This window comes from Cavia porcellus, unplaced genomic scaffold (assembly GCF_034190915.1).
Source record: "Cavia porcellus strain 051 isolate PalLab524CR breed Dunkin Hartley unplaced genomic scaffold, mCavPor4.1 scaffold_1, whole genome shotgun sequence".
NCBI lineage: Eukaryota > Metazoa > Chordata > Mammalia > Rodentia > Caviidae > Cavia > Cavia porcellus.
In genome coordinates this window covers 139,914,341-139,936,495 of record NW_026947484.1, presented here as the reverse complement: position 1 = coordinate 139,936,495, position 22,155 = coordinate 139,914,341, and the positions used below count along the sequence as shown (strand labels likewise).

The 22,155-nt window shown below is 43.5% G+C and overlaps 1 protein-coding gene across 7 annotated transcripts in view; it reads left to right on the top strand.

The window, feature by feature from the left end:
* Znf697 (zinc finger protein 697) overlaps positions 1 to 16,204 on the top strand; it is a 30,717-nt gene extending 14,513 nt beyond the window's left edge. For 6 of the 7 annotated variants that reach the window (XM_013142906.3, XM_003479272.5, XM_013142905.3 and 3 more), the window contains 2 exons: positions 9,933 to 10,170; positions 11,497 to 16,204. In XM_013142906.3, the coding sequence (XP_012998360.2) occupies positions 9,933 to 10,170; positions 11,497 to 12,908 (1,650 nt within the window). In that variant the 3' untranslated portion in view covers positions 12,909 to 16,204. The remainder of the gene's footprint in view (positions 1 to 9,932; positions 10,171 to 11,496) is intronic. The other variant, XM_063256428.1, reaches the window with a different exon arrangement.
* The last annotated feature ends 5,951 nt before the right edge of the window (positions 16,205 to 22,155 follow it).

The window sequence follows — 22,155 nt, the reverse complement described above, 5'->3', positions numbered from 1 at the left end:
ATTCATTACTGAGCATACTAATCACTTTTAGTTTGATATGATTTATGAAAGCAGGCTATTCCTTTTATGGAAATCACTGATATTTTATTATGTTCTCAGAATTTAAATGAAATATAATTAACCTTTAATTTCAGAAAAAATACAATTGGTTTTTCATTTTAAAGCTTTCTATTAGAAAGTTGTCTAGCAAATAAAAAAGTGGATAAAATAGTACAGTATGGTAACTTCCATGTCCCACCATCCAGTTTTAACAGTGGTCAATATAAAGTTAATCTAATCTCATCTGCATATCTATGTCTTTGCCTTGGAATTAGGTTGAAACAAACTCCAAACCTATGACTTCAATTGTACATGTTTCATACATTAAAGATATAAAAATATTTTATAAACTTAACTTCAATATCAACAGCTTACAAATTAACAATTGTTTAATATCAAATGTTGGGATTCACATAAGGTCTATGCCTTGAGGTTGGTTAATACATCACTTAGGTTTTTGGGCCATAATCCTCTCTTCTTACAATTTTGGTCATTGTGTTGTTTGTTTTTTATTTTGTTTTTGTTTTTCTGAGACAGGGCCATGTATGTTAAGGCTCAGCTTGAAGTCGCTGTGTAGCACACGCTACCCTTGAACTCACGGCAATCCTCTTGCCTCAGCCCTGAGTGCTGGAATTAGAAGCATGCACCCCATGCCCAGCTATTGTCATATGGAAGACGCTGGAACATGTGTCTTGTATAATCTCCTATGGGTTTTGCTTATGATCTGTTATTTTTAAGGAATTGAGTAAGACAAATATGTTAAATTTTAAAAAAGTATTAATGGTACATAAATGTTTATTTTATGCTGAAAACAATCTAGCTATGGAGTTTAAAATTTGATTAGCCAGGAAAATCCAGGCATCAGGTAACTTCTTTATGCTTTCTTCTTACTCTCCTTGTTGGAAGATATCTTGGCAGATTACTTGTCATGGTGTCACTTAACCCAGTACTGAAATGCACCCTGGCCAACCGGAACTCGCCAGCCACTCCTCATCAGTAACACCAGTTATTTTGGGAAGAGAATTGGAAGGGCAGTTTTTCCTATTGAATCTGCAATGGGAAGCTGGGAATGTATGCCTCCAACGCTTTGGTCCCAACCCTTCTCACTCCTTATTTGCTATAAGGAACATTCTTTGAAGGACTGTTTATTCCAGTGGAAACAAGAACACAATATCATCTGGGTCTGGAAGGCTTCCTAAGGTCACCTGGCCCCATCTGGCACCCTTAACACAGGATTCCAGCATCGTTCTCAGAACAAGGCTGTTTGCTAATAATGCTCATGGATAAAACCCTTTAGCATTCTAAGACTTTTTGTCTTCTTTCAGTGAAATAGATTATTAAAGTGCATCTCTTTTTGCTGTGTACATGTGCATGTGTCTGCACAGGTCTTTAAATAAGACTAATCTTGATTCTTCCTTGCTGTCCTCCTCAGCAACTTCGGACTGTTTATGAATGCATGATTGATTTTATGGGTAAAGTTTGAAGTATGAGTGGATGATTGTAGACTGTGATTTTAGTTAGGGTGTATGTGATGGTTAATTTTGTATCACGTTGGCTGAGTTACAGGATGCTAAGATATGTGATCAGACATTTTTCTGGGTGTTTCTGTGAAGGTGTTCTGGATGAGGTTGACATTTATTTATTTATTTATTTTTGTCTTTTTCATTTTTATCGGTACCGGGGATCGAACTCATGACTGCCTGCTTGCAAGGCAGGTGCTTATGCCGCTGAGCTAAATCCTCAGCCCTGAGGTTGACATTTAAATCAGTGGGCTTAGAGTGAAGCAGGTTGCCCTTCATAATGTGGATGGGCCTCATCTGATCAGCTGAAAGCCTCAAAAGGAGCAAAACACTGAGTAGGACTAAAACTCTGATTCTCCCTAGCAAGGAGGGATTCTCTGGAAGATGGCCTTTTGTTAAGAACTGCATCTGTCTAAATATATATACATTTCTAAATCTATATACATGCTATAGGTTCTGTTTCCCTAGAAAACCTTGATGAAGAGAGAGGGAGAGAGAGAGTATAAGACACCTGTTTGGCTGAGATTTATTTGGCCATCTGGTTTTGAAGTGGCATTTTACATTGAAGACATGCAAAGGTCATTGGAGAGGTCTTTAGAAAATGAGATTCTGGCCACACCTCTGTTAGCAACCTAGCTTTTGTTCTCTGAGTATTTTTTCTTTCTCAGCTTCAGTTTCTTCTCCATGAAGCGAATTTAAATTAAGAAATTTTCAAGGTCTATGAGCCCATTCACGATACTAAACCTTGAGTCAAAGAAGCTTCCTGGAGATGATTCTTCTTAGGACTGCCCATGATTTCTCTTGCTATGTAAGGAAACAAAAGAAACAGAAAGCTGATGTATGCATATTGGTGGTGGTACACTGTGAAGCAGAGGACAGAAAAAAATAAAATGACAGAAGGGATTCCTGTGTATCAGGAAAACACTGAAATCAGTAAAATATAAAATGTAAATGAGTCATTGCTTGCATAATTTTTACCTTTTGTGGTTTTTTATGTGAAGGTTGATAGTTTAACTTTGAGGGCATTTGGGATCTGCTTCTGCATTACATTGATTCTCATTTTGTAAAGAGGAGTTGAGTGGTTATGGTGTTGGAGGTTTGGAATTTATGACAGTGGAGGCCTTCAGGCTAGAAACAGTGGCCCTAACCCAATCAATGGACAGGAAATACCTAATCCCAAGGACAGTGTGCTGTTCTTGACCACTGAGACTGGAAGGAATTTCAGATCAGTGCTAACCATGGGGTAGTACAGTGATTCCGTTACCCTCTGTTGTTGTTTTGTGGTGTTGCACATTGAACCCAGTGTCTTGCACATGCTAAGAAGCTTCTTCCTCTTTTTTCAACTCAGGCTTCCCTTTCCAGGTAAAAAAGCAGTAACCACAAGGCAGAAACCATGTTATTTTAGCATCGCTGTCTGGAGAGTGGTCAGCATTTAGCTGCAGTAATCTTTTGGCGGCCCCTGTCTGGAATTAATGTTCACCTGAGGTAGCAGTCTGCCCGTGGAGAGGCTGACATCTTGGGTTGGGTGTGCTGCATTTGAGACAGGAAAACCAGCTGAGGACAAGGAATGTCAGCTGTCTCCTTGGGATGTGGGCACATTCTGTATAAGGTCATTGCTCCTTGCTCAATACCCTCATTCTCTGCAAATGCAGTAAGATAGCTTTCTTTGTCCTTTTGGATTCTTTCTGACCTTATTCAGCTCACCAATAAGGATGCCAGGTCCTGAAGGCCATGTCCCCTAAGAGGCTAGTTGACCCCTTGCTTGGTTGGTTATGAAGACAGACAAATGATTAACCCCCTGGAATCCCTTGTTAGGCCTTAGTTATGGTCATGAGTTCAGCCTTTTGAACTGTGTGCTGAAATTGTTTTCCCAGCCTTCCACCCAACCGGGTGTCTCTGCCTGGACTGTGGTATGGAAACTTTCCCTTGGGAGAGAGTAATGGGCTGGAGGCGTGGGAAATGTTGGGAGGAAGCTTCCAACTACTACGGGCCAGACCCGTATCCCACTAAGGAGGTAAAGCAGGAACCCAAGAAATGAGGAGACAGGAAAGGAGCTTCAGTCTGGAGGCTGCTGAGGGGGAGCAGGTCCTGGCTCATTGCCTGCCTGGCTGCTTCCTTTCCCTGACACGACAGCCCTGCTGGCCTGGCTGCCTGCCACCTGGCAGTGACTGCCGCTGCACATGATTCCCCATCCACCCAGTTGGGGCCATGTGGGTCCTCTGGAGTGCACAGTGAGGTCTGCTCTCAGGTCAGCCATCCCCTCCCCTGCTTGGCCACCTCTGCTTATGGTTGCCAGCTACCATGTGTGGTCAGGAGAGCCCTTCTCTTCCCCAGCCCCTCCCCAGATGAGCTGGTCAGAGGGGGAAATGGCATAAGGCAGCTCCAAGACAGTTAGAGTCCTGTTCTCCCTTGGAGATATACCGCTTGCTCAGTGTGAAATGGGTCATCCTAACTGACTTTGAAGGGACCTACCACTCCATTGCAGTGTACGATGCATAGACACTATCTCTCAGCCTGAGCTTTGACAGAAGGCCTCCAAGAAGAAAGGTAGCAGTGCATTGTGGAGTCCTGGGCAAAATGCTGCCCACTTCAGGAAGGCTGAGCACTCCACCACTGATTTATCTCTTAAAGGCTAGGATATTTGCTACTATTTCTGGCACTGGTTTTGTCTATGAAGTCAGGAAGAAGGAGAGAGAGGTATGTGTTTGTCTTTCCCAACCACTCACAGGAAGTTAGGTTACACCCATGAAATGGAGTATAGTAGTCTTCCAGAGGACCATCAGGAGAATGTGCCTTTAACTTGGATAAAATTCTAATTCCAGCTGCCACTGGCTTCATTTTCCCTTACTCCACTTTCCTCCCTATTCTCTTATTTTCTTTTTAAAATCTACTTTATCACATTTACTTCTGCTCTACGGCAGTGTCTTCAAAGTGAATTGATTAGTCTTTCAAACTGGGTTGACTTTGTCTAGAAGGCACTTGAGTGGGATTTTGAGTAGGAAGAAGAGCCATAAAAGTATTGTGAGTTCTAGAGATGGGGATTTGAGCACTTTGGAGGAGGCTGCTTAATCCTTTCCTGACCTGATCTGCTTCCAAGAGAAATGTTGTGTGAAGGTGGTGGTGGAGTACTTTGGTATGTTTGAGTCGACAGGCTAGAGTAAAAATTGTCTAATGAAACTGACCAAAGTACCTTCTGTATGAACTCACCTGTGTATCATGACTGCAAGAGGATTCAGGCGCATTTAGATCCAAACTACTCATTGACTGCTCCCACTTCCCTGTTCTTCCTCTTTAAACTTCTATCCCTTCTTCCTAGGGGGCAGAGGGAAGTTTACTGACCAATGGGCTCAGTCAAGGTCTGTGGAACTAGTTTCAACTATAGACTTACTTTCTCTACAAATCAGGTTATCAGTAACTAAAAACTTCACCCTGTACCCAGCTCTAGCTCACTCTTGATTCTTGTCTTTGTATGTTGGTTGTTCATTGATAGAGCATCTAGCAACAAGGTACAGAGCTCTGTGTGTTTTTGCCAAAAGCCATTTTCAGTAAATATAGCTATGCATTGGTAACCCCAATTTAGAATATAATTTTTTAAATTAAGAAGTTGGATGGTGGCCAGGGATTAAGCTCAGCAGTGCAAGCACTTCCTGGTAAGTACGAGGTCATGAGTTTGATTCCTGGCACCAAAAAAAGAAAAAAAAGTAGTTGGATGAAGTTGTCAAAATATAGTAGTTATCACTACCATTTATTTTGACTCCAGTATGCCCATAGCTGTTATAAACATTAATCTTAATATGGTTCTTAAAACAGTCCTCCAAAAAGTGAATGCATTGGTGCTTTTATGGCTGCAGAATCTGGGATTCAGCAAGGTCATGTAACTTGCTCAAGGTCAAGTACTTGGCATAGAGTTGAGAATTTTATCCTAGGACAAACTGGCCACAAAGCTATCACACTGCCTTGCTTCCTGACTATTATCCATCCTGGCCTTGCCCAAGAAAACATGTTGCAAGTTCTTTATTTCAAGAACAAGTGGTAAGAGAGTTGAAACAAAATGTGCCTGAATATTCAGTAATACTTTAGTTATACCCCAGTGTCTAAATATCATTTCTGGAAGTTAAAGAGTTCTAGACTAAGGTAATCACAACTCTTGTTCTTGTTTTCCGTTTTGTTGTTTCTTAAATAATTACAGGTTTTTCTGTAATATACTTTATTATGGGGAAAAACAAAGCTGGTCCTCTTCTCTTGCATAAGTACATGTTTCTTGTAGAAAATACGGTTACATTCAAAAATGATGACACTTCCCAAACTACCTAGGGAAGCTGCCTCACAGTGTGGGCACTAGATCTGGACTGCTGGGGTGCCAATCCTGCTCTGCAACTTCCCATTTTGGAGATGTCTTTCTGGTCTGTGGAGTTGGAAAAACCTACTTCATCAGAGTTGTTAAGGTTAAATGAGTTACCAGTTGCAAAATGCCGAGAAGTTACTAAGAAATTCTTAACATTTTAATAATCGTCTGGTCTCCCTCTCTGAATCTGTGTGTACATTATAAATACATCTGATAGTATGCCCATCGTTTTAAAAAGGAAGCATTTTTTAACCACCCACTTGTCATCAAATAATATGTTGTAATCTCTCTTCTTTACCTCTAAATAGTCTTCTCCATTCCTTGACAGCTGCCTACAACTCAGGATGTGATGGCTTGAATCTAACTGAACTTATATTGGTTGGATGTAGAGATTTCCAGTTTTGCAGTGACATAATACATCTAAGACAAAGCAGTATAGTTATTGTGCCATGAATGTTGTCTCTGAGTGACAGCAGCTTCTGGCTCTTTTCAGAGCATACTCACCACTCCTTCCCCTGGTGCCAGTGAGGACCAGGAAGTACTTCCTTCGGAGCCCACAACTTCCAGTGCTGTGGATTTACAAGTAGCCCTAAGTGGAAGAACTCAAGACTCTTAAATCTAGAAAAAACTTTTCTTGAGATCAGTATCTCTGCTATGGATGATTTCTTGGTTTCCAAGAAATCACAAATCAGCAGGTGCTTTCTAAGAAGCTGTCCTAAGGGCTCAGACATTGCTTCCCAGGCTGAGTCCCTAAGCCCTCACCCTTCAGGGTGGAGAGCTGTAGCCAGATCTATACCATGCTGCCCTGCTTCCCACACCTTGCTGTTTTAGCTTTTTTTTTTTTTTTTTTGGTCTTTTTCCTTTTTATCAGTACCGGGGATCGAACTCATGACTGCCTGCTTGCAAGGCAGGTGCTTATGCCGCTGAGCTAAATCCCTAGCCCTTGCAGTTTTAGTTTTATAAGTGTCTGACACCCTTATTTCTTTTACTAGTGTAAAATTCTTACTGGATCCATGTTGGCAAAAACATTGTTTCCTATTTAACTATCCCTCCTCCCCCGACACACTGCCTTCCTCCACTAGTAAACCAATAAGCTATGTATATGAACCTAACTTTGCCTGTCTGCTTCCTTTCTTTAAGTGCATTATATGTGTAGGCTCAGGGAGATACTTGTCTATTGAGTATGATCCCCAGAAGGCAAAAGAGTAATAGCCAGAAGTGGTTGGAGATAGTGATCTCTTGTACAATCTCTTGTAGGATACCGTTCTGAAAATGGTAATGGCTTTAATCAGATCTTTCTCTCACAGGCTAACAGAAGCAATCTTCAGTTTTGGAAATAGCATGTTTAGGGGCGTACCTTCTAAAGGAACTCAGCTGTATTTCAAGACATGTGGACTGACCAACCTCAAACATTCTTTGAAACATTTAAGGGAATGGCTTGGTTTTTCTTTTGTTTTCCCATTCTATTCTAAGAAGTATATCATTATTGCTAGGAAAAAAATATACTATGTTTTAGGGTGATGCATCTGTCAAAATTACAGAGGAACCAGCATGTCTTTGAGGTATAAAGAATAGCATCAGAACTTAAAAATTGGGGAGTAATGTCTGTTATGTTTGTAAAACTCAAAGCATCAATTACTCTGAGTATTTTACAGAGTGCTTGTTAATTAGTTTCCGTGTGACACCCTCTCTGAGAGAAAGGTTAAGCGGCTTTCCCTTCCACTGGTGAGGACTCAAACAATAAGAGGTTAATTGACTTGCCTTGGGTTCTCCACAGAGAGGCTAACCCCACTGGAGAAATTTTCACTGTCTGTATCTCTTGCTTTCTATTCCAAAGGCTCCAAGGAACCAGGGCTGCCCTAGAGAAGCCCCAACTGAGGCAGCACAACTTCCAACTAACGCAGAAGTGTGTTGCTGAGCTCCATGCCCTTTTCTTTTTTGTGGTGCTGGGAGTTGAACCCATCAGTCATTCTTTCATTCTTGGAACTACTGAGGTTGTGAGAAAGATGGTCTTTTCAAGGTCATTGTCCATGATCCTTGAACTAGAAATTGTTCTGCTGTTCTGTGCTAGGCTGTAGGAATGATGGATGGCTCAAATCAATTATTGGTCATTCTCAGCAGAAGCCCTGTGAATTTGAACTATAAACTTGACATCTTTGGAAGGCTTAGGAATCTGATATTATTTTCAGAAAGAAAAGAATTCACTTATTGGCCTTTTCTGTAGAAGAGGAACCAGTTTTTCTTGGTGGCATGTTGGTATTAAAACCTGTCTAAAATTTGGATGTTGCAAAATACATAATGGGACTATAGAGATGGTTTCTAATATAGAAAGCTCCTGTATCTCTTCCTCTGCCCCCCAACAAAGCTGCTCAGTGGTGATCATCTTGGCTTCCTGCTCTCAGCAAGGCAGCAGATCTTTGACCCAAAACTACATTGGTGGTGCCACTGAAGATACGATTTTAGATAAGAAGTTATTGTTGTGTCTGGGGGTGAGCACTGCTGGGTTGAGCATAAACTTAGCATCAATAATGAATTAAAAGGACAGAGTTTAAGAAAGGAAGAGGCTTTATGTATGAGGAAGAGAACAAGACAGAAAGCTGCCCTGAGAAAGGGGCAGGGAGCTCCAGAAAGATAGATGCTCATAGGCCTTTGTCTCTAGGTTCTTTTATGATGTTTTTAGGGAACCTTTTCTCCCTGTAACTTGTGACAATTTGGACTGTCCTTGATTAAATTGTGCACCCTTACCTACAGGCACATTCCTTTTGGTGGGCTTTGATTTCTTTCTCGATGAACAGGTGGTTGGTGATGAACAGGTGGTTAGAACACAAGGTTGGTTAGGTCAGCTTAGAATTAGTAAGGGGTTGTAGGTCTTTTGTAATAGTACAGGGACCCTAGAGTGAAAAAACATATAGTGATAACTCGGTTCATGAACAATTTAGTTTGCAAACAGAAGCATTCTGAAAAACTTTGGTTCCATTTGCAAACTGTGCATTGGATGATGAACATAAGAACTGTGAAACATGTTTAAATACATTTTTATATGCTGAACATATGCTTTCTTTAAAGAAAGACAGCCCTCTTTGCCTCATCTCCTTTGCATTTTATTGGAGCTCAGGAGGCACAGTTGTCTTGGCTTTGTACACCTGGCTTTTTTGTGCTTTGCCTGTCAACTTTCCCTCTGGTCCTCTTTAAATCTCAATGCCATGTGTGCTATCTGGTTCCTTTTTTATATCTGGTTTTTCTCTTTCTCTGTCCTTGTCCTTGTAATTGTTTTCAAGGGAATTGTTTTCCTCTAGTAAAGTTTTAACTCCTTCTGGGAAGGATTAGCCAGAAAACCAAGGAGGCACTTATTCTATCCTTTCCTGGCTACAGACTCTCTTTCCCTACATTATCATACCGATGTTTCTATTATTGTTGTGTTTTGAGTGTACTTTTCTTCTGGGCTCCATATATATATGGCCTCTCAGAATTAGCTAAAATAACTTGTAAGATTGTAAGAAGCTGGTGGAGGGTAAGCTTATTAGCAAGAGTAAGCAAATTAAGACTTACAATGAGTAAGTCTCATTGTAGACTATGAGACAGTAAAACTGATTTAATAATCACTCTACTGCTTGGAGGTTGAGATTTAGGCTAATGAGATCTTCTTTTTAGGCTTTATGTTTTCTGCTGTAAAAAATGAGCATCCTTACCTCACCATTAAACTGTAAACTGACACCAATAGATGTCTAATTCATAGACGGAAGCAGATCAAACCTGGGTCCAGTGAATGTTGCCATGTTTTATCCTCAGAATAAGGTTGCCTCCTTTCTTCCACCAACCAGCACCCACTCCCCTCATATCCAGTTGTTTAAGTTAGGTTGGGGAGTACAGATTTGCCATCTTAGTCTTCAGACTCTACAGTCATTTTATTAGATGGGAAACCAAGGCCAGGCATGGTGGTGTGAATCCAGGTTGATGTGACCTTTCTTCCTATGTATTTTGTCTGGAGCAAGGGTACTTGGTCACCCCCCTTGCTCTTTTCTTCCTAGATGGAACAAGAAGATCAGGGTGTGTGTGAATACCAGGACTCAGAAGACAGAGAGATGGGTTCTGATTTTGAGAACACCGAGGACAGGGAAGGGGACCCAAAGGAAAGAGGAATGGATTCTAATCCACAGGATGCAGGAGACAGAGGCCACCTGGTGGAGGAGATGGACTCCAATCCACAGGACGAAGCTCTGAGAGGGCACATGCGGGAGAGGGAAGTAGCACCTAGCACCTGCACAGGTGAGGAGATGGATGGAATTTCCCCCACTCACCTTTACACTGCGCTTCTCTAGAATCATAATCATGCAGCATTCTTTTTGGGAAAGCTCTAGAGGAGACCACTAAGCAGGATTCTGTTCTGACTTAGCCTTCTTAGTGTGGGTACAGGGGAATGTTTTTCTTCCATTGAGTCTGAGGTAGGCTCTGCTGGTCAGTGTGGGCAAAGTGGCTGACTGATGGGCACAGCACTTTGCAGCAGAGTGCTGCTATAAATCACCACTTGTACAAGTGTGCAACAGAATTACACAGGTAACATTGGAACCTATCTCACAGGGTTGCTGGATGAGTTAAAGATTTGCTGCATTTAAAGAGATACTTAGCACAGTTCTGGGCCAAGTTATCCAGATGTTTCTGGTAAGAGAAATCATCTATTTCCCTTTGCAAGTAAGTAAAATTGCCTAGGTTCATGTGTTAATTTCCAAAGTGTATACGCCATCTGCTAAATCCCCTTGTTTGTGATGTGAGACAGTAAATGCTGGGCTTCTACCGTTTGTTTACTTCTGTCTCTGGGCATGTTTTGCCTATTTCTGCAAAGCATATACCCTATGGGAAGAAATGAGCTGAAATTCTTTTTAAACAGGTCTGTGAGGTTACATTCCTTTCTTGGTGACATAGGCCCAGACTCCTGGCAACCACCCTACCCCCGCGGTCCGCACAAGCATGTGGCCTTCCACATCCCAGGAACTTTTGGGAAGCTCTTGTGCTTGGGGAAAAGCAGCCAGAGACCAACAGATGTGTGTCCTGGCCCAGCCTCCAACCTAGGCTCAACGGCTCTAGGATCCATGTTCTCTTCCTCTATCTCACTCCCCCTCCCGTGTCATTAAAAGTGAGTTCAGTTTGTTGTTGTACCTTCAGCTGTTCCAGACTGATCAAATACATTTAAAACATACATACAGACCTGTTTAGGCTAAGGTGTCCTCTGTGTGAGTATACGTCTGGATGTGGTTGGCCAGACTAGTTTGTCTTTTGAATCTAGACCCTTCAAAAGGCACTGATAGCTCTTGGATAACAAACCTTATTTCTGGAGATCCAGGCCTCAAAAAGTCCCATCTGGCACAGCTTTGGGCCTCTCTTCCCTTTAGTAGCTCAGCTAAGCAGAGGCCGGGGTACCATTTGTGGGGTCTGCAAAGTGAATCAGAAAGCCCTATTGTAGGATTTCCTGAGAGGAGAGAGGTGGGTGGAATCACCATATTCCTTGGCCCCACTCTTGCTGTTGAGGCTGTTTTCCTAGGCTTATCTTTTGAGTGCCAGGTCTGGTAAACCCCGTTGCCGCCTTTTCTGTTGCAGAGGAGCTACTGAGTGAGGAAGAAGGGGTTGCTGTCCCTGAGGAGGTGGACCACCAGTTTGGTGTGGCTGACATGGCAATGTTTTCAGGTCTGTCTGAGTCAGACAGCATGGCCCGGAGCCCAGAAGAGGAGGCAGAGGAGAGCACTGGGGAGAACCAGCTGGAAGAGGAAGAGGAGCAGCCTCCCCCTCCTGTACTTCCCTGGAGGCGCCACCTCTCCCTGGGGCGACGGCACCGGGGCGACAAGCCCTCCCACCGCCGTTTTCACCGACTGCACCACCCCTTGCCCTTGGACCTCGGGGAGCTTGACAGCCTGGTGGCCAGCATCATGGACTCCCCCACCATCTGCCCGGACTGTGGGGAGAGCTTCAGCCCTGGTGCGGCTTTCCTGCAGCACCAACGCATTCACCGCTTGGCGGAGGCCGCTGCTGTGGCCAGTCTGCAGTCCTTTGGCCTGGCGAGTGAGTGTGGGGCAGTGGTGGGCATGATGGGGGTAAGCGTGGCAGGGGCGTTCGGAGCGGGGCCCGCGTTGGCCCGGCCCCCCCGCGAGAAGCCTTTCCGCTGTGGGGAGTGCGGCAAGGGCTTCAGTCGCAACACCTACCTGACCAACCACCTGCGCCTGCACACAGGCGAGCGGCCCAACCTGTGTGCGGACTGCGGCAAGAGCTTCAGCTGGCGCGCAGACCTGCTCAAGCACCGCCGCCTGCACACGGGGGAGAAGCCCTACCCGTGCCCTGAGTGCGGCGAGGCCTTCAGCCTCAGCTCACACCTGCTCAGCCACCGGCGTGCACACGCAGCGGCCAGCGGTGCGGGCGCAGAGGCGCTGCGGCCTTTTGCCTGCGGGGAGTGCGGGAAGGGCTTCGTGCGCAGGTCCAACCTGGCCAACCACCAGCGCATCCACACCGGGGAGAAGCCGCACGGCTGCAGCGAGTGCGGGAAGCGCTTCAGCTGGCGCTCAGATCTGGTGAAGCATCAGCGTGTGCACACAGGTGAAAAGCCCTACATGTGCTCTGAGTGCGGGGAGACCTTCAGCGTGAGCTCGCACCTGTTCACGCACAAGCGCACGCATTCGGGAGAGCGGCCTTACGTGTGTCGCGAGTGTGGCAAGGCCTTCGGGCGCAATTCGCACCTGGTGAACCACTTGCGGGTGCACACAGGCGAGAAGCCCTTCCGCTGTGGCCAGTGCGAAAAGTGCTTTAGCGACTTCTCCACGCTCACTCAGCACCAGCGCACCCACACGGGTGAGAAACCCTACACGTGCATCGAGTGCGGAAAGAGCTTCATTCAGAGCTCACACCTGATCCGCCACCGCCGCATCCACACGGGCAACAAGCCACACAAGTGTACGGGTTGTGGCAAAGACTTCCGCTACAAAACGCACCTCGCACAGCACCAGAAGTTACACCTGTGCTAGGGTGGGTGGAGAGAGTAAGTGGGGAGTAGGTGTCCCCTGAATAGACCCTCTCTAAGGACGCAGGGTAGGGGTAGGGGGACAATCTGAAAGTGATTGGAGAGCCTGCGGTCCTGGAGGGAAGGGTTGAGCCGTTATTTCAGGGTGCTATATTTTGCCTTCCTCCTCTCCATCAGAGAAACTTTTGGGAGGTGTAGTTGAGTAGATGATTTCCTTGAAGAAGCCCTGTAGGGAGTGAAGAGTGTGGCTGAGCCAGCACTCTGCGGACCTTCCGGAAGGAGATTTGGAGTGGGGAACCAGATGACAGCCACAGATTACATTGGCTTCAGTGGTCTGTGGGGATCAGGGAAGAAATGAGGGTTATGAAGTAAAATAAAATGCAGGTGTAAATCTGTCTCTGTCACACTAGGTGGTGACCAGTGTTTGCCCTGACCTCGACCCTCCAACCCCATCAGCTGTAGTCGACCTTATAGGAGAAGAGGTTGACTGTACCCTTCTGTTCCTTTCTCTGAGCCACAGTTAGCTGCTATTTTGAGGTATCCAGGGGAAAAGGCATGAAAGGTGACACACCTTCATTTCAAGGGGCAATATCTGGGGCTCAGACATTCATTTATAACTGGTTCTCAGATCTCTTGGCAAATCCTGCTCCTGGTTCTTTGCTGCTTCTTGAAAGCGCTCTAGCTTCATGCTGAGTCTAGGCTGTTTGTGAAGATGACCCATCTCTTTCTCTCTATTGCAGGTATACACGAGGCCTAGTATTTTTTTTTTTTTTTTTAATGTCTCACTTGTGATTTTTCAGGTACCAGGAAATGAAACAATCCCAGTTCTGTGTGATTTTCCCCTTCTCAGGTCAGCTTGGTGTGTGTTTTAAAGGAACATGAGATATCAGCAGCTCCGCCAGTCTCCTACCAAAAGAATTAGCTTTGAGTTTTGCTGGCCTAATGTGAGAAATCCAAGAGAGTAATGTTTGCACGTTGAAAAGCAAGGCTCCTTTGTCTCATTTGTCTTCACTTTGCAGGCATATGCCCTGTCCCCCAATCACCCCCATACCTCCATCCTTACTAATGAGGGGTCAAGTCCAAGCAGGGAGTTCTGTTTCCTATGTGTGGAGGCACTGTAGAAATCTCAAGGCTTTACACAGAGGGCACAGTCTGGGAGAGGTGTAAAAGCAACATTGCCAAATAGCACAAGCAATGAATGTTCTCTAGTTCTATAGATGCCAAAATAACACTTGGGTTTGCAAAGTGCTTTATGCTTTTTAATGATTGTTAGTTGTTTCTCACATCTTTGTGAGGTGAATCAGTATTATGACCTGTTGTAGGGAAGGCCTGGGGACAGGAATGTGGCAGGGTGTCCTGAAGTAAGGCTGAGGCCAGTGTGAATTGGTGTGGCCTAACCTTTCCTGTCCTCTGGCTCACCTGCTAGGAAGACTTAACTGTCATGACTGCATGATAAAAACACTGAACAGTTTTATGCTTGATGGAAAATTGAAATCTAGCTTAGAAGGGCCAAAGATGTCCTTATTGACAAAGCTGGTCTTTGTCACCTAGTTAGGGTGTCCTAACTATGTTCCATTTCTAGTAGGGGGCTGTAGTTAGATGACTCTTGTGTAGATTTCAGTTCAGTATCCTGAAAATTACCTCCCTTGGGCTAGCTTTAGAAGTTAGAGTTGTGGAAAGGAGTGTTTTCTTCACTAATATTTGTTACTCTATACTATTCATAGAAGCGTTTTCACAAACTGTTAGACACAGTTGAAGGGAAAAATACTACAAAATTGTTTTTACAGTTTTAGAAAACTTTCTGTGGATGCTAGTAATTTATACTTGATCAGTTATATTCTAGCAAAAAAACCTCTTTGAGAACTGTAGGAAAGCATGTTTTTGTCATAACAAAAGAATTCTGAGAATTTTGGGTTGTATATTGCCTATCGATCTTGCCCTCCTAATTTTTTTTTATTATTCATAAGTGAAACTGGATATTCACACTAGGAATAGTTTTGAAAGATACTAATTCATTTTTATTTTCTTTTAAGCAAGACAAGCAAAGTACCTATCCATTATTTATTCTGACTTGTAGTCTGAATACCAAGTGTAAACACTCTATCAAAAAATAATACAATCAGTTTGTAGGTAATATTTCTCCTTTGTGGTGGGTTGTTTTTTAGTGTACATCTACCTCTTCCAGCTGTTTTAAATTTTCTCAAGTCTGTGCCTATATAGTCTCATCCAACTTTGATTGTTTATGAGTTGATTACTGGTTTTGTGTTACTTGATCATTTGCTGCTGACATTACACAGTCTTATCATTATCAAATGTATTACACACATCAGCAAAATTGATGGGGGGAATGGGGATCAAAGTTAGTGTAAAATAATGGCAGTGGAAGTCTCTGGGCTTTGTCTTTTACCCTTTTATTATTAGGGAAAAGGGTGAGCTATGGAATTAGAATCCCTTCTCCTTAGCAATAGAAGTGTTCAGACACCAGCACCCAGTCTCATTGTGTATTGAAAATGTGATTCTATATTTCATATGCTTTTCCAGGGTAGGTACCCTTATTAAGTGAGGTTAAATGCAGTCAGGAGGGTGTTTCTTGACTTTAATTTTAGAGTAATAATATTTCTTCAGCAAACCCTGTTAACTGTGGTTTACTTTTGGAAATCTAAGGATTAATTTAAGGATTTCTTCCTTCAAATCATTAATGGTGATAGCAGCAAGTATATTATTTGTTTCTTGGGGAATTTGGCCAAGACCTGTGCTAAGCAAAACCTAAAGCAGTTAAAAGTTTGATTAAATCTTGAGTTCTGGGTTGGAAGGAGATAAACACTTAACCCCTTGAGCTGTATGGTCTCTTTACAGTCAAAAGACTGTGTATGTATGTGAAAAGGTACAAATTAAGGATTTGTGTTCATAGACAATCTGAACTGTGTTTCTGGTTTATGCACACTTTTCTTCACTGTAATGACTTTACATCTGTTTGTTAAAATACTGACTAATTTAATGCTCCTAAGAGAAACAGGTTTTGTGTGAGTGTGTTTATGTATATGAGAATTGCCTTGTTTTGGGGTTGTTTTATTTAATATTGGTTCTTTGGACAGTATTCTGGTGTTCAGCAACAAATACGGAATGTTGGTCATTAAATCCGTATCACTCTTTCACTGTTATTTTTCCTTATTTGTTATTCATACATAAAATGTCACACAGTTTGATCTATAGAAACGATGCTATGGTGAAAGAGGGATTGGTGAACTACCAGATCGGCTTGACTTTTTGTAAATAAAATTTTATTGGAAGACAGTCTCACCCATGGAGTCACATTCTTTATTGTCCATAGTGACTTTCACATTGCAGTGGCAGGGCTGAGTAGCTGTGACAGAAGCTACCTTGTGCTGTCTCTAGTACTACGAAAACTTGCTGACTGTTGCATTAAATGTTCATTGAGGTGGATGCTGGACTTGGCTGATGTCTGGACTTCGATACTCTTAGATACACGTTTTGACCAATAACTCAGTACAGTATGTCTAAGCTCAAGTCCTCTGAGGTGCTGGGCATGTGTTTATCGTAGAGCACTGTTATCCCTTCTTCCAAAGATCATGTGTAGAGGGTTTTGGGGAAGGGTAAAGATCAAGTAGTTATGGAGAAGCAGTTGCAAATCTAATCTATTGGAATATATTCCCTAATCATATCACAAATATTTTCTTTCCTTCAGTTCTTGAAAGTGTAAATTAATGGTAACTGATCTGTCTGGTAGACTGGTCCTTGAACTTTTTTTGTTTTTTTTCAGACAGGGTCTCAGCTTATAATTCAGGCTGGCCTTGAAATTATAGCAGTCCTCCTGCCTCAGCCCACAGAATCCTGGAACTACAGACATGCACTATCATGCTCGTCCTTACACTGACTTCCATGCATAATATTTCTCAGCTAGACTGCTCTACTACACGAAAATATTGAGTGAGGCAGTACTTTCTCAGGAAGAGATCAAAAAAAATCAGGAGTGATGTGAGAATGCATCACAGTGCCTTTTTAAAAGATCACAACTTCTTTGCATAGCCATCAGCCATTTTCCTGTTTAGCAGGGTCATGGGGACACAGCCAAGAGGCAGTCACAGTGCTGTGGTGATGTTCCTCACCAAACCTGACGAATGCCATCAACCAGACTATGTCTGTTTTCCCAGGACAAAGCTTGACACTTTAAGGTAAGTAAGCTGGTATTAAAGAAGGATGGCAGGGGATCTGGCCCACCTGACTACACATTAAAGTGTTGCCCAGCCTGAATCTGAGATGAAGCGGAGCTTTCCCACAAACCAGTGAAAGGAGGTGCATCTGCTCATCTTGGGATTTTAGGGTTAGATTAATTGAGACCAGTGATGTCCTTAATGTTGGAGAAATTGTGTGTGTTTGCTTTTTAAATCTGGATGTTAACTGCAATGAAGCCCATGTATATTTGACTTTATGAGTGACCCAGGCAATTTTTTTTTTTTGTCTTTTTCATTTTTATCGGTACCGGGGATCAAACTCATGACGCCTGCTTGCAAGGCAGGTGCTTATGCCGCTGAGCTAAATCCTCAGCCTCTACCCAGGCAATTTTAATGGGAAATGGGGTTAAGAACTCTTGGGACAAGTCAGGCACCTATTTTTCTGATGATAGGACATGTAAGCCATGAGCCTCACGGCCTCCCTTGTTATCAGAGGATGAGACAAAAAAGGCTCCTAAAGTATCCCAGACTGCTATCCTGGGCTGCAGAAGAACAATTCTGCGCAAATCTAATGGCAAGATTATAAGGAAAGACCAAGCAAACAACTACTTGTTGTTAACCAGAAAAAGGCAAGAAGGTACAGGAGCTGCTGCTGGACCATCTCTTTCTGCCCCAGTCATATTTGTCCTTTGTTCTGTCCTTTCTGACCTTCATTTCCCACTCAGCTCATGGAGCACAGCACAATTCCTACATCACCCTTTCCTCCAGCTGTCCTGGGAAATCTCAATGTTCTTTCCTTTTATCTGGTACATAGGGTAGGAGTCTTTTGCATGAGCAAACTCACTTTACTGGGCTTCTCTGTTTTTCTCAGAGCCTCAAGTGCTTGCAGATTTCAGCAGCCTGCTGCCAGCCTGTACTTTCAAGGTCATCTATGCTGACCCAAAACACATTCCGATGGTTTTCCATTTCCACCTATCCTGGCAGGATGCAGACTGTTCCTCATACCTTGCACATTTGTCCTATGCTTTGCTTATCACAGTAGCGGGAAGTGCTCAACCATGGGTCCCAGAGAGGGTCTGGTAGGTATGTCATGTATCAAGGCACCCTTGTTTCAAGAGGATGGAGTGATATGAGTGTGTGTGCCATGCTTCCCTTACCCATATGTGGAGGATTTTCTGTGTGGTAAGGAACGATGAGTTTCAGTGCTGGAGACTATGGAGTAATATTGCATTTTATTCCAGAAAACACTTGTATGTGATTTCTTCCCAGATTTGCTTGGGCTGGAGTGGATCTTTACAGGCGTTCTCAGGGTGCTTTGCACAAGTTACTGTGTATAATAATAATCAAACCTCCTTGAAACTAAGGGTTTTGTGATTTGTTGTATACCCACTGAGGAACTGGCTCCATGAATATATGGTGTAAGCAGTTATGAGGCCCAGTGCTTCATGCAAGGCAAACAGGTATGAGAGAGATAGAGAAACTGGAACATTCTCACACTGTATCAGGGTGAAAGTTGATATTGTTTGCTTCGTATGAGTAACCTACCTGCCTTGGAGTGACCTACTTTTCAAATTAAAGTATGACTTCTGACTCCTGGCCAGGAGAGTGGGCAAGAGCAGGAGCAAGTTCTTAATACCAAGTCTTCTCACTCAGGGAATAGATGGGACTGGAACTCAGCAAAGACGCAGGAGTGAGAGTAACTGGAGCTCAGGATGACTACCATGGTCGCCAATCTTGACAATGCCCATTTATCTGGCTGATTTGGACAGTTGTGTCCTTAGAGAGGTAGGAAAGGATGGAGCTGGGAAAGAATATGGCTCTGCATACATTAGTCAGCATTACACTGAGCAAATACAGAAACCAGCAAAGCTGTGATGCCAGATTTTCAGCTGAAGAAGGTCTATTGCTCTGTGGGTTGATAAAGTGAGACTTATGAACATAACTTCAGACAGATGGATACTGGCCACTATTCAATGGTGCTGCAGCCCAGCATTAACATGGCTCAGCAGTGTAAGGAGAGTTGCTCCTGGACTTGTCTGGACAGTGGAAGACATGAGTGTGGGATGTGGAGAGCAAAGCAGACAAGATCATGAGACCACAGACATGGAACCTCCTGGAAGATTCAGTGACTGTGAAGAACTTAGAGGCCAGGAGTGGTAGAGAGTTGTGTCCAGGGTGACTTGGACACCCTGGGCTGCTGAGGAGCATCCTAAAGCTTTGTACCAGCTCCCAGGAGCTGAGAGGAAGAGAAGAAGCTGTGGCTGTGCAGGTAGACTGTCCTGTGGGGCTTTCATCTCCTGGGGCAGGAAGATGAAGGAATGGGAGGGCAGTGCTTTCCTGAGGAGAGAGGAAGGGGAATCAGCCAGTCGTTCTCTCTCTGAGGTTGTGCGTGAGTGACAGTGGCCTTGAAAGGCTCTGGCTGTCAGTCCTCTTCAGCAGGCACTATCTCTGTTGGCTCTCTGCTTTCTGTTTTCCACTGATTCTCCAATAATATGACTTTTTTAAAAGGATAAAACTAAGGAAAATAAAACAATAAAATCAATCAAAATAAAGCAATATATGGACTTCAAAACCTTACAAAATCAACAATAGTTATCATAATACCTTTTGTTGTCTTCAAAATATCTACAGAGGCCATCGGACATAGTAAACATTGAACAGAACAGAATAGAATAAAAACAATAAAAACGAAACAATGAATGCAATAAAGGATTTCAAAATAAGCCAGCAGTAAATCCAAAATGACTACCATAATATTTCTTGCTGTCTTTAAAATAGCTGCTTGTGCTGTCAGATTTAACATAATCAAACAAAACAAAAGAGAATAAAACCCAGCCCAACAAATCAATGAAAATGATATAGTTTCCAGGTGGAATCGTGCCCCGGTGAGGCCTTGTTCTTTCCCTCCACAGCCCATGAATGGGGCTGACTCACAGAGAGAGCCTTGGGTCTGGCTGTCCCTACTCAGGCAGCAGCCAGCACATGGCACTGTTTCCAAGCTGGGATCTTTCCAATAATATAAAACCACCTGGGAACACCTAGAGCTGAATGCAAGAGGGAGAGGAAGCTGTGTGTAAGTCAGCATTCATTTCTGCTGTTGTGTGGTCCTCAGATGTCAGGACAGGCATAAGATGAGTTTTTGATGAGTTCCTCCTTCGCCACAGGCCTGATCCTTCACAGAACTCTGAGGAAAATGATGTCTCTTGATGGATGAGGTACTGGCCGCCATTCAGGCTAGAGGAGAACTAGGAATCCACCCTGCCATATGGCCTTGCCTCACACAAACAGCAAATATTCAGATGGAGACTATGCTATCAGGAAGCTGAGCATGCAGAACACCTCCCAGAAGCTCACAGCATTCCTGCAGGCCTTAACCATGGCCACACTCTTCATCCTGCAGGAGAGGAAATAGACAGAAAGTGAGTAGATCTGTTTCACTCTGAGGCAAAGTCGAAGTGAAAATTCAGGAATGCCTTTAGTTCACTGCTTGCAGAAAGAGTCTACTTCTGAAACAGGAGAATAATTTTCTGAGTTTTTGCCCTTCCTCTGCCTCATGAGATCCTCTCACTGGAGCTCCTTTGTTGTAAACCATGAAGACCTGCCTGTCCACCTTTAACACTGGTTTCGAGGTGGGATGATTGGGACTGAAGCGGGAAGTATGTTGTTCTCATTCACATGCCCTCTCGTCTTATTGGGTTTTTAATTTTTCTTTCTTTCTTTCTTTTTTTTTTTTTTTTTTTTTTTTTGTGCTTAACTAATAAGTTGGGAGTGCCATCTCCTGGTCTGTGCCTCTGAGGCTCCAGGAAGCTAGGCTTCCTCTTTAACATTCTCAGCTGAAGTTAGCAACTATTACATCACCATTACAGGTGGGAATCAGAGTTCTTATCTTGCTTTGCAAACAGTCATGTATGTCAATCTCTGATATATTTTCTCAGATCCTATATTTGGGTCATTCTCATTCTAGTCCATATATGTGACATAGCTGTGCACAAGTTTTTAGTACAGATACCCCAGGGTGCTCTCCCAGAATCCTTTGACCTCTGAGCTGACACAGACACTCATGTGCAATCACAGTGGGCTGTGACAGGTGCCCTTGTAGAGGGAAGGTTCACCATCTGGCAAGCTGGAGACTCCTGAAAAAAGAGAAGGTAGCTGATGGACAGGAGGACAGGAAACTGAATTTATTGCCAGCAGTGGTCATTGCAGCTGAAGTTTGGTGTGGCTGGAGCATATGAAGGTGACAGTAAAAGATGTGGCAGATGTCAAGAAGGGATGCTTTGCTACAGAGTCATTGAACTTCTCCAAATCTGTGAGTCTGAAGACCTGCTGTGCCTTTTCTCCTTTCCATCCATAGGTCTGGTGGCTTGTTCTATGGTAACAGTGCAGAAAGACTGAATTTCCAGCTCATCTTTACTAATGATGCTTTGGGGGTCCTTGTGTATTGTAGTTCCCTCTTTGATAAATGAAAAGGAAGGAGCCCATAGTTTTAAAATGGAGGACAAAACCGCTCATGATCAGCACTGACTACGTTTTTAACAACTCATTATAAAGGAATATGTAGAGCCTCATTCTGACCATGAAGCCATACTTGGAGCCCTGAATGTCTACACTGCTGCCTGCCTGTGTCATAGTCACAGTAATATGACAGATGAGCCAGTGTAGCAGGAAATGACTTCTAGGCTCCTGAGAAGGATGTTTCTGATTTCATGACCAGCGTCCATAGTTGGATGACAGCAGGCTAGTAGCCAACTTCAGGGTGTCCTTCACTCTGGGCCACCAGGCTGTCAGGATAGCTGATTTTTCTTGGTGAGTCTTGTGTCTTGAGGATGCCTTTGTCACTGAAAGGGAGCTGCAGGTTGCGGAAGAGATGTGTGACTGTTTCAGAATTTGCAAGTAACGTAGGGTCCCCTGCTCTTGGTGACAATTTAAAATCCACCCGTGCTTTTTCTCCACTCTTTTGCATTCCCTCATGAGGATGTTTTTCATGCCTTAGAACTCTAATTCTATTGCTTGCTTATTACCCTTGCATGAATTGTTGGACAGGAAAAAGGGAATGAA